The sequence below is a fragment of the Esox lucius genome, chromosome 19, assembly GCF_011004845.1.
Source record: "Esox lucius isolate fEsoLuc1 chromosome 19, fEsoLuc1.pri, whole genome shotgun sequence".
Taxonomy (NCBI): domain Eukaryota; kingdom Metazoa; phylum Chordata; class Actinopteri; order Esociformes; family Esocidae; genus Esox; species Esox lucius.
The window spans coordinates 12,071,065-12,083,899 of record NC_047587.1 but is presented as its reverse complement, the minus strand read 5'-3'; the positions used below and the strand labels follow the sequence as shown (position 1 = coordinate 12,083,899).

Sequence of the window (12,835 nt, the reverse complement as noted above, 5' to 3'; positions counted from 1 at the left end):
TATCTGACTCACTAACTGATGCTCTGTGTAGAGACATTCTATAACAGTCCTGTCATAACCTGTTGCAGCCTGCAGTGCGGCCTTTTTAAAACTGTGCAATTTGAAATGACAGTAAATAACTGCTATATTGTGAAGTATGTTTTTGAAGCACATGATCGCATATGTGATAAGGACAGCAGTTCGGAGTTTAGTTTAATGGATTGTGGAAACGATCTACTGTATGAAAACCAATGGAATCACTAACGTGGTATTTGAGGGCGTGGACGACCTCTGCTGGTTCTGTTTGGGAACAACAAAATCGTATAAATCAGTAACTCGTAGGCTACTATAATACTGAGTGAAAAATACGAGGAGGGTCCCAACGCTTTTAAGACTTTGTGATGAATGCAGATCATTTCAACTTGGAGCCAGTTGAAAGGAACTGCAAAGTGTTTGGACATTTACTTTTTACTTGCTTTTTTATGGGGGGAAACCAGGGCGATTTCCTGACACCACTAGCCCACATTTTTCCTTAGTTGAGGTAATTTTCCAAGTTTGAAAGTGGCACACCACTTGTTATTCCGGTATTTATTCCAGTAAAATGTCCCTGCGGAATAGGGACATCTGATATCACTGACAGTAGCGGAAAGCGGCAGAACTAGACATACAACCAGTTACACAAAACAATGTATTTCCGAGTTCCCTAATTCCGACTGCAGCATTTGAACGTGGCATCGAGGACCTGTCCAGTTCCAGTGGCGAGGGACGTCAACTGTAGAGCGTGTAGGCGTATGCAACTTGCGGCTGAAACTAATAAAATATACATTTGGCTTTTGGTGTTGGGCATATACCTTGTGTACAGTATGACGTGCACTCGACAATAAAACACCTGGACAAACATTTGACATACTGCTGCAACAGCCGCTGTAGCCTACGACACTAGTCTGGACTCGGACAGACAAATGTACGCGGGCTGTAGAAATATATGCAAAGAGGACAAGGAAAGTTACAGAGAAGTTTACTCGGGCAAGATGGACGATGAGCCGTGTTTGAAAAGAGGAGACTGTGACTTTGACCGCGAAGATGTCGGTGTCTGCCAGAAAGGATGCGGGCTTCTGTTGTCCCACACCGTTGTTCAAGGAGAGCATTGTTGTTTAGATGCACTTCGCGTGATGAATGACACGCTCCAGGAAAGAAGCGCTATCTTGGAGCATGAAGCCCGAATGGAGCGGCTTAGATGGGGCAGGAGAGAGCAGTCGCTCCTTGCCCAGGTGTCATCCCTCCAGAGCGAAGCGCAGCTCACTGCTCTCAAGTATCAACGAAAGTTACACGAATACATGCTGAATATCAACAAAATAGCCGAAAGCATAACTGGATATTACAAGGTGAGAACTTTCCATTTGATGCGTTCAGTATGCTATGTTACTGCCGATGCACAATAGAGATGGTGCCATTAAATTACTTTATGACAGTCTAGGACAAAATAATCTAGTTCAACAGAAAACTGAATTGAGCTTCTTTTTATTTAGCTCTAGACTTGGCTGAATCTGTGTCCAATATGCAGGTTTCTGTTGTGTATTGGGGGGGTCAGGGTCAATCTATCCAAGGATTTTCACTCTTTTCCAGGGGGGTCACACTGACCAGTCTGTAATACCTCCCCAAACTTACTCTACACCCCTGCCAAAATGGCATTTTTAAAAAAGATAATGTCGGCTACTTTGCTGACTTGGCAATGTATGCAACATCTTTCATCCTGCTGTCCCCTTAGGGATTCTACTTTTTAATTATCCCCATGATAATCTGTACAGAGTGACCCGAAGGCATCTGAGGTCTGCGATGTGTCCCACGTATCAGAGCAGAGTCCTGCTGAACCAGCGGATGCACTCCAGAACCAGCCTGAACATGGCTCGATGCCACTGGTAAGTCTCTGTAAACGTTGTAAGTACTGACGATTTCACATCGGCCGCAATTTCACGTGCTGCCAGACTAGGGCTCTCCTAGAGACCACACCTGACTGAGGGCATTCAGTTGGCAGTGGTGGTCTGATTTTGTCCGGCCTGTGCCGTTGCTTGGGCTTTCCCCCCTCGGACAACACTTGAACACCGCCGTGAGGTGGAAGTGCTTTCTGGCCTGGGGAAAGAAAGTGTAGGCTCAGCTCACACCCTTTCCTGTCTGCTCTGTGGTGCAGTAAAGGTCATGCAGACTTTTTTAGAATTCCTCTTTCATCACTTGAAGTGGCATTTCATGGATGAGAATTAAATAGTGCTTTGGGGAAATCTGTCCTGATTTTCTAAAGTAAAGCCGAGCACTTCTGCTTGTTAAAGTGATTAAGGGAATTCAAGTTTTTGCTCCCAGATGAGTGTTGGGCGTATGACAATTTTTACCCTAGCTTCAACCCAATTATATATTTTTATATTATATAAAAATATGTTTTTATTTTATATTATATTTATAACTCTGTCATCTGGCTACATTAAAAGGTTTTATTTGAGAAACACCATGACTTAAATTTTGACCCGTGGGCTCATGCCTATCCTGACACAATGACCTTTCACCTCCGACCTTTCGACAACCTCTGAGAGAGGTCGCAGTTGAAGGAGTGGCAGACAGAGCAGATCATGACAAACTACTTCTTAAAGTCGGGTTTAGTTTCAACTGGAAGTGAAAGACAGTCTCAAAATGTTTAGGGTACATGATTGGCAGGGGAAGGTGGCAGGTAAATGGTGGTCTTCATTTTTTAAATCTGTTTTCATTTTTTTTTTGGTAATTGGTGTCTTACTTTTTCTAATGTTTGTATTTGCAGGTATTCAAAGAAAAAAGAGCACCCAATATATGTTTGAAAATTATAATTTTTTGCTTTTAAAGCAATAACTGTGGGTACGAGAGATTGGGCTGACTTGGCGGAGTATGAGCTTTACTGAATATTGGTCGACATGGAGGATATGGCTTGGCTGAACATTATGGTCAAAGAACTCAGTGGTCTTTAGTGAACAGAAAGAAAGAATGCATGAAGAGTGAGATTAACTCGAGAATCCTCCAGCTTTGGATGTAGTAATGACTCTGGAGTTAACAGTGAAGAGGGTCAACAATAATGAGAGGAAACCTTAACTTGCTGTCAGTAGGAGGGGAAGGGATTTTAGGTGTGATCTATTCTAGAGAACAGAAAGGTGGTGAGGTAATGACGTGTTTTTGCGGATTGTTGTGACAGTGTTTTGATGAGGCCACAGGGTCCAGCCACAGGGTCTAATCTGCACCCTATCTGACTAAGCCATGACGTAAAGAGAGACATAGATGGGTCAGTGGGGTAAGGATGGAATGCTGGTAATCTGTGCTAGCCTTGCTCAGCAAGAATATTCGGGGGGAAAAAAGTACACTTTCAATGAGAAGAAGATTATAAGCCATGTCCCTGGAGCTTTAACTAAATTACAGGGATTCGTTTCTTTGGTCCCAGTGGATATTGTCCATTTATGATGTCGAAGAACCGCGAGGAGGCACGCAAAGTGGTTGAGGCCAAAAGGTTGGGAAAAGGACAGAAGTTGATTATTTCTACTGAACTCGGTTAGAGCGTCTGACCAGGAACCAAGAGGTTTCTGAATGGAATGCCGAATCCTGTGAGGTGAAAATGTCCTTGAGCAGGAGTTATTCCAATGTGTCTGTGAGTCATTTGGATAAGAGCTTCTGCTAAATGACTTTGTAAATAGTAGAAATGTTTTTGCCTCCAAAAGCACAGTTCTGAACCCCCCCCCCCCCCCCCCCCCCCACACACACACACACACACAAATGCATACACAATGTTTTACATGCCAGATAATGGAACAGAGTGCAGAATTTGGTTGATGCCCAGTGTAACGAGAGGCTAAAGCGGCGAGTTTGTTAGAAGTTAGTAGGAAAACTGGACAGCCAACCAGCGAGTCAACTAAACACCTGATCACAATTCACCCTGAATTGTTAGACTGGAACAGGAGGAACATGTGTCTATAATATTTGTCTTTGTTTGTGTGCTGACTGAATGTCTGTAACTTCAGATAAATGCTCTTCCAAACAACTCATTTCACCAAGTTGTTTTCAACCCTTGAATCTGTTTGTGGATAGAGTTCTCCTTGTCAGACCTAACTGTCAAATGTTATTGAATTAACTGCTTAAGTGTTTTAGCCGATAGTAATCCACCTCTCTCTGGGTTCCTGCTGTTACTATGGTAATATTGTTCTGTCACAGATCATTTTGAGCTAGAGTCTGTGACTCCTGCTGTCGCTATGGTAATAATGTTCTGTCACAGATCATTTTGAGCTAGAGTCTGTGACTCCTGCTGTCGCTATGGTAATAATGTTCTGTCACAGATCATTTTGAGCTAGAGCCTGTGACTCCTGCTGTCGCTATGGTAATAATGTTCTGTCACAGATCACTTTGAGGTAGTGCCTGTGACTCTCGCTGTCACTATATAGTAATCATCATTTTGTCACAGAGCTACAGTCTGTGGTTGCGTCACTAATGCTAGCCTGTTCCCTCCACAGTGTCACAGAGAATAGGATAGCTGTGCTATTGTCTCTCTGTGGCCACCGAGGAGTTGTTTGGGTTCAAGGGGGAGTGGACAGAGGAGTGGACATGGGGGAGTCTAAAAGCAGTGGTCACAAACCATATGTTGGGTGGCCTTAAGCACACTGTGAGGCTGCTGCTACACTCACATCTGATGAATAAAGGAGCTTGCTTACGCTGTGCTTACAGAACTGGGCAGCGATAAACACTTTTATTTTCCTACTTCTTCAGGCTAAAAGACTTCAAACTCTCATGTGTCCAGTCCTTCTTATTGCTCTCTCTTTTATCTCCAGTGTGGATAATGAAGGACCGGTGTGTGAGTACATGTGTTTCTTTGTACACAAGAGAGTTTGTTTATGGTGGGAGGTTTCACTGGGCCGTGACTCAGATGGTGTTTGTCCGTGCACCTTGAGGACATCTGACTCCCTCTGGCCACACACAGAGCAGTGAGCCAGTGAGGAGAGTGAGTCAGACACTTCTGTGTTATTCAGGAGAAATAATTGGAGCAAGATGAGCAAGATGAGCAAGGCTGCAGCACTCCTGCCTTACAAAGGATCCTTCTTTTCAAGTAGATCAGCAGATGAGATACAGGTATATACATGGTGAAGTCAGACACACTGTATCCTGTAGGCCTACTATCCACCTCTGGCAGCTTCGTCCTTGGTCCCTGAGATCCAGGATGTCAGAGAACACACCTGGTTTGATATTGGATTACAGCCCGTGTTTTGAAGTTGTTTGGGTGTCCGTCCAGCTCTCTTTTTGTTGGGATTTGTGTGACTTAGTGCCTTCATGTGTAGTTGTCAACGCAAGAAAGATGTGCCCCCTTTTGAAGAGGCCTGTGCAGTGTTTGGGTTGTCTCTGGCACTGTGGTGGTATTCTGTAAAGCTGTCAGGGACTACACAAAGTGAAACCTAAGGCACAATCAGGCCCTTTGACCTGACTGAGAGTGGTTCGGCGGGTGTCTAAGCTGGTTTTGTTGACGTCTTGGCAGGAGGGACAGGCAATTCTGTTTGAACCCAGACAGGAATCGATTGTGCTGACATGATACAATTGCATTTTTCTCATACTAAAGTGAGTCTCATTTCTCTCATACTAAACTGAGTGACCTTTCTCATTTTTTTTTTTTTTTTTCACAAACTCAATGCATTTGTATTTTTTGTTGCGGACAACTCATGCTTTGCTCAATTAATGACAATATTTACCTTCGCGTAAAGATATGTGCATGGTTTTCTCAATGGTCCCAGTTGTTTTTAGCAAGTTTATCTCAGTTTAAGTTTAGACGTCTCTCATTTTATCTGTAAGATCAAGATGACATTATGTGAAGATAGACTCCACCATTAGGGTTGAAGTGTCTGAAAACCATTTATACAAGTTCATGGTTGCGTAGGGCTGTGATGGTTCGGTACGTAGCGTTACGGGCACTTGTGGGTGTTTTCTGTACCTGACATATGGTCCGTTGCTTGGTCACTCACCCGGAGTGAGCGCGGTGTGACTGTTAATGTGCTGGTTGTACTGTAGATTTGGCATTTCCTGTATCGTTACACTAATAAGCACAGCTGAATTCTACTGGAGCGGCCAGCAGCTAGAACAAATGTCCTCATGGCTTTCTTTAGACGCTGGCATGAGGTAGACAGGCTGTTTTATAACACATTTGTCAGTGTGAGGACAAAAGAATACTTCCATTTAATCAGACCTTTAAATCTTGCATATGCACTGCCTGGAAATCTTGGGCGAGTAGATATACTGAGCTAAGGTATTCTCAGTATTAGATGTGTTATTGTGACGCTTTGAGGCGTGTGGCCTTCTCATTACAGCAAGCCGAGGTTGAGATGGTATCTGGACCACAGAATGTTGTTAGAAACTTGGACCTCATCGTCAAGGTGCTGCCTTCCTGTGACAACTCAGGGTTGGCTGTTGTGTTTGGCGTTGTGTGTGTTTTGACTTGTTTCTGTTTTCCCTACTTGGTGGTGTGTTGTTTGTGTGCGTGTGTGTGTGTGTGTGTGTGCGCGTGTGTGTGTGCGTGCGTGCGTGTGTGTGTGTGTGTGTGTGCGTGTGCGTGTGTGCGTTGAGAGATGTTGTTTTAGTCATGGATGGGACAGGAAGGCTACCATAAGCGTACAGAGAGGGTTTCTGAACTTTTGGTATGAGCTTTTTGAAAGGCTCCTTTCAGGGTTTAGCGATCACATTGTTAGTGTGTCTGTGGGTGGTTGGAGTGGTTATGACCCAGGACACACAGCTTGACCTTCTAAGAGCTACCATTTCAGTCCACTTTCATAAACAATACACTCGATCGGTTCATCTGCGCGACTCGGACATCCACATGTTTGTGTCAGCGTGCACCTGTGTTTACAGTGCGCACCTCGAAGCGCAGAAGATTTGAGTGCCGCCCGGAGTCTATCTCTTCACTGAGCCTGGGTGGGCAGCGTCCTGGAGGTCTGGTCTCCGTACCCCTGGCTACACCATCTGGTAAAGACATCAACCTAATGTCTTACCACGGTTAAAAGCCATTGTGGTACTCCGTAAGCAATGAGCCCCGACAAACGATGAAGTCGATGCGAGGTAACGATTTAGGAACTGTATTTTGGGGTCTTGGGAGAAAACAGTGCACGGCCAGCTGTCAGATGATATGCCTGGTTCTAGCTGTAACTGATCTACCTCATAAAGGCTGACGTGAGACCCATGTTTAACTGATCTACCTCATAAAGGCTGACGTGAGACCCATGTTTAACTGATCTACCTCATTAAGGCTGACGTGAGACCCATGTTTAACTGATCTACCTAATAAAGGCTGACGTGAGACCCATGTTTAACTGATCTACCTCATTAAGGCTGACGTGAGACCCATGTTTAACTGATCTACCTCATAAAGGCTGATGTGAGACCCATGTTTAACTGATCTACCTCATAAAGGCTGACGTGAGACCCATGTTTAACTGATCTACCTCATAAAGGCTGACGTGAGACCCATGTTTAACTGATCTACCTCATAAAGGCTGACGTGAGACCCTTGTTTAACTGATCTACCTCATAAAGGCTGACGTGAGACCCATGTTTAAATGATCTACCTCATTAAGGCTGACGTGAGACCCATGTTTAACTGATCTACCTCATAAAGGCTGACGTGAGACCCATGTTTAAATGATCTACCTCATAAAGGCTGACGTGAGACCCTTGTTTAACTGATTGTATCTTTATGATAGGTAGGCGTCTTTGTAGTGGCATGATTTACCTGGCAAAGGGTTGCTGCTTGAGGGGTCCATCTGTTATTGACCTCCTGGCTCTGTTACCGCGGCAGAAACCTGTAACACTCTTATGGCTTCCTGGAGAGACATGCAGTGTAACGTCTAGCACAGACACACACACACGCATGCACTCACACACACATGCACGCACACACATGCAGTACAAGTCAGAGGTTTGGACACGCTTACCAATACAAGTGAATGGTTTTCAGCAGTGGACAGGGGTCAGCATGGGCACGCTGACTGGTCTGCAGCTATGCAGCCCCATACACAACAAACTGCGATGCACTGTGTGTTCTGACACCTTTCTATCAGTACCAGCATTACCTTTTTCAGCAATTTGAGATCACAGTAGCTCGTCTGTTGGATCGGACCACACAGGCCAGCCTTCACTCCCCAAGTGCATCAATGAGCCATTGCCGCCCATGACTCTATAGCCAGTTCACTGCTTTTCCTCCCTTGGACCACTTTTGATAGATACTGACCACTGCAGACCGGGAACACTCCACAAGTGCTGCAATTTTGGAGACTCAGATCCTTACACTTGCCCATTTTTCCTGCTTCTAACACAAACTTTGAGGACAGAATGTTCACTTGCTGCCTAATATATCCCACCCACTGACAGGTGCCATGATAATGAGATTATCAGTGTTATTCACTTCACCTGTCAGTGGTCATAATGTTGTGGCTGATTGGTGGCTTTGCAGTGCTGTATTTTCTCCAGCAAAGATTCATTCATTTTTAACCATTTTTACCCGAGGCCTGTGGTTGCATAGGGTAGGAATACACCATGCCAACATGAAAGCTCATCCTTGTGAGTTTAACTTAATCTTTTTGCTCTCTCTGTCTGTCTTTCTACAAGAGAGTCCCTGATTGTCTAGCTGAAGTAGTTCGACAGGATTTTCCCCAAGGCCAGGTGTTTTGCCAGGAGTAAAAATACAACAAACACGTGAGCTAATAAGCGCCACCTATTTAACATGAATTATACTGCTTTTGATCAACCTTTGTAAAGGGGGCGCTGTGGAGCCGAAAAGGGCCTTTGAAACGTGTGTATTATTTACTTGACAGTGTACTGCATCTGCCCTGTGTCGTCAAAACAACCCACTTTCAAACTTGGAATTTCTCGGTTATTTGAGGTACAGTTGTGGTTCTCCTTGATTAAATAACACAGTGTTGCAGAAGTGCTGCAGAAGTGTTGCAGAAGTGGCAGACGGCATCTTTAGGGTACCGTCAGGTGTTGGTCTGTCTGTGTGGCTAGTCTGAAGCCACATGGTCACCGTCAGCACCACCAAATCAAACTCAATATGGAGCCTGTCTGTTTTATGAGCCAAAGTACCACCCGCAGAATATCAACCCACCGGCCAGCCCCGGTTTCAGGCAGCCTCTGAGCTCAGAAGTAGGACTGTGTCATAATTAGCTGAGGGTAATGGAAGCCTTGAGACACAGAGGTACAGGTGCATGGTGAGAGCCTGCGGAGTGCTGAAGAAAGGAATAATCCAGAATAAGATGCCAGCCAGGTGCACTGAGGGGTTTAGACCATTAAGCTGCGAGTTGGCCACTGAACTGATGGAACTCCTGCCAAGGGGGGAGAAGGCCTGCTTTGAAAAGCATTTCCACTTCTACTGCATGTTGACGGGTTGACATGAACCTCTTCAGGAAACCTCATTGGTAACACTGCTGAGTTAAAAGAGATGAAAACAATGCCACATTTAGGTTCCTGTGGGTTTTCAGTCACCTAGCACAGTTTCATAGGAGACACTCAGAAAGACGAGCGTGAGTACTGTAGCACTCATCCTACTGGCACTACAAGTGACATTTTCTGAGCTATACTGGGGCTATTTGGGGCTATACAGGGGCTATAAAGGGCTATACAGGGGCTATACAGGGGCTATTCGGGGCTATACAGGGGCTATAAAGGGCTATACAGGGGCTATTCAGAGGCTAGACAGGGGCTATACAGGGGCTATTCAGAGGCTATACAGGGGCTATAAAAGGCTATACAGGGGCTATTCAGAGGCTATACAGGGGCTATTCAGAGGCTATACAGGGGCTATACAGGGGCTATTCACGAGCTATACAGGGGCTATTCAGGTGCTATAAAGGGCCTATACTGAGGTTTATATATCTCATCAGCTTCTTCAGGTTTCCATATTCAGGAAGTTTAATTTGTCCCCTGTAGAGTAAGACATCAAACACTCTTACACAACTCAAACAGCAGATAGCATGACAGTTGTCTGGCCTCGCCAGAGCTGCTCATTTACAAACCTCTTATTGAATATGCATAGTGTGTGTGTGTGTTTGTTTGTTCCTCAATCCCACCCTGCCACTGACAATTGTATGATGTCTGGCCTGGTAGGACAAATAGAACAGCTTTGGTTTGTGTTATAACTTCAATTTTTTTAAACCAAAGGCATCGTTCGAGGAAATGAATAGTGACAGGCTTTGTGCGGGTTATTAGTTCTTTGTGATTCAAACAAACAGAGCTGTCTATCCTAATGATTTAACCAAACTGAGCTGTCGGTCTTAATCCCCCCTCACGTGTTTGGCCCCCACAGATGGGGAGAAAGGGAGTTGGGAGTTTTAATTCAAGACTTGAGAAGTGATAGGTGAAATTATGAATATTCATGATGTGGAAACAGCAGTATTGTTTCATAGACTTTCTTTTTGAACATTATTATCATTAGCATCAGACAATACCTGGTTGCCGGTTAGCTGGTCTGTGATTGGAGTTGACACTCATCAGAAGATGGCTGTGTTTCGGAAACCATCCTGTAGAGGGCGTCTCTAAGGTTTGTCCTTCACAATAAGGGTTGTTTGTCTGGCACATTGCGGTGCGCAGCTGTGTGTATTTGTGTGTACCAAATTGCACAGTGTGTCTGCTTTTAATTTGTGTATTAGGCCTGGGTGTGTTTTCTCTAAGGGTGTTACATGTTGATGTCAGCATTTCTCCGCTTCATGTCGCCTTAATTGACCTTGGCCGTGCAACATAGGAGGCAGATTTATATCTGTGTGTGTGTGTGTGTGTGTTCTGAGTCATAATGAGGTCATAGCCCTACAGGTGGAACTATGCCTCCTTCAACAGATGACCGGGCCAAACTCAGATTGGATCTGATTAGACCATATCCCATCTGAACTACATTATTTTTAAGTGTGTGCAATGTGCTTCGTATTAAATGTTATTTCTTTAGTAAGTGATAGTAACCTGAGCCAAGCCACCCGGTGAAAGTCAAGTTTTGAATGTTCCAGGTTACTGGAGGCGGTACGTTGGTGTACATACAGTCTTTTACCAGCAGATGGCAGTATAAACTGCCATTGTGTGCAGGAAACCCTCCCACTCCATAACGGAAGGCATACAGACGGACATTGTCTGTCGGCACTGTGAGGTTAGTGACTGATTGTACAAAGGGAGGCATTTTGCATTTTTGGAATTCATTTGAAATGTTGGTATTGTTTTATCAAACGGAAATTGAATAGAAATTGTTTGCATTGTTTTGGGACTGTTAGCACAGCTGACGGATGTTACAATGCCTTTTGGTTTTACGTCCAGTTTTGCTCAAAAGTTTGCATTCCCTTGGAGAATTGGTAATATGCATCATTTGTAAAGAGAGCATGAGTGAGCAGGCAAAACACAAGTCTTATTTTATATAGGATTCACATTCAACTGTAGGTAATAACAGAATTGCACAAATATAAAAAAAAAACATGCCAACAGAGGGAATTTTTTTTACTGACCCCTGTTCAAAAGTCTGCATACCCTTAGTTCTTAATACTGTGTATTGCCTCTTTTAGCATCAATGACGGCGTGCAGTCTTTTGTAATAGTTGTCCCTGAATTCTTGCAGGTGGTATAACTGCCCATTCGTCTTGGCAAAATGCCTCCATGTCATGCAAAGTCGTTGGTCGTCTTGCATGAACGTTTGAGATCTCCCCAGAGTGGCTTGATGATATTAAGGTCAGGAGACTGTGATGTCCACTCCAGAACCTTCACCTTTTTCTGTTGTAACCACTGGAGGGTCAACTTGGCCTTGTGCTTAGGGTCGTTGTTGTGCTGGAATGTCCAAGAGTGTCCCATGCGCAGCTTTCGTGCAGAAGAATGCAAATTGTCTACCAGTATGTTCTGATAACATGCTGCATTCATCTTGCCATACATTTTCACAAGATTCCCTGTGCCTTCAGAGCTCACACACCCCCAAAACATCAGTGAGCCACCACTATGCTTCCCAGTGGGGATGGTATTCTGTTCACTATAGGCCTGGTTGATCCCTCTCCAAACATAGTGTTTATGGTTGTGACCATAAGGCTCTATTTTGGTCTTGTCACTCCAAATTACAGTGTGCCAGAGGCTGTGAGGCGTGTCAAGGTGTTGTCGGGCATATTGTATTTTTTGTGGCATTGGCACCGTAAAGGCTTCTTACTGGCAACTTGACCATGCAGTTTTTTGTTCAAGTATTTTCATATTGTGCTCCTTGAAACAACCACACCATCTTTTTCCAGAGCAGCCTGTATTTCTCCTGAGGTCTTTGTATCCCGAATTTTCCACTTCTTAATAAGTCATTGAACAGTACTGACTGGACTATCTTTTTATATCCTTTTCCATTTTTATAAAGATCCATTACATTGTTACGCAGGTCTTTTGACAGTTATTTTCTGCTCATTTCACCTTTAATTGCCATTTTCACCTGTGTGTGTCACCGTGTGTGTCTGTAACAAGGCCAAACATTCAAGGGTATGTAAACTTTTGATCAGGGCCATTTGGGTGATTTCTGTTGTCATTATGATTTAAAAAGGAGCCAAACAACTGTGATAATAAATGGCTTCATATTATCACTATCCTTAAATAAAAGACATGATAATTGTTTTGCATGATCAGTCAAATTTTCTAAATCACTGCCAAGATTTCCCAATTTCTCCCAGGGTATGCAAACTTACGAGCACAACTGTATGTTGCTGTGTCACTGCAAATGGCATGGTCCCTACTCTTTGCCACTGTCTATGGGACAGTTGTGTACACTTTCTCTGTGTAGGTCTGTCCCTGGAGAATTAATGGAACTCCTCAAGACTTGACAAAGTGAAGGCTCTGCT

General features: G+C 44.2%; 1 protein-coding gene across 1 annotated transcript in view; it reads left to right on the top strand.

Annotated features, from left to right (window-relative positions):
* Positions 1 to 373: 373 nt before the first annotated feature.
* The window catches only part of LOC105018286 (PDZ domain-containing RING finger protein 4), a 142,719-nt gene continuing 130,257 nt past the window's right edge, over positions 374 to 12,835 (top strand). The window contains exons 1-2 of the mRNA XM_010883588.3: positions 374 to 1,364; positions 1,788 to 1,898. Coding sequence (XP_010881890.2) covers positions 942 to 1,364; positions 1,788 to 1,898 — 534 coding nt within the window. The 5' untranslated portion in view covers positions 374 to 941. The remainder of the gene's footprint in view (positions 1,365 to 1,787; positions 1,899 to 12,835) is intronic.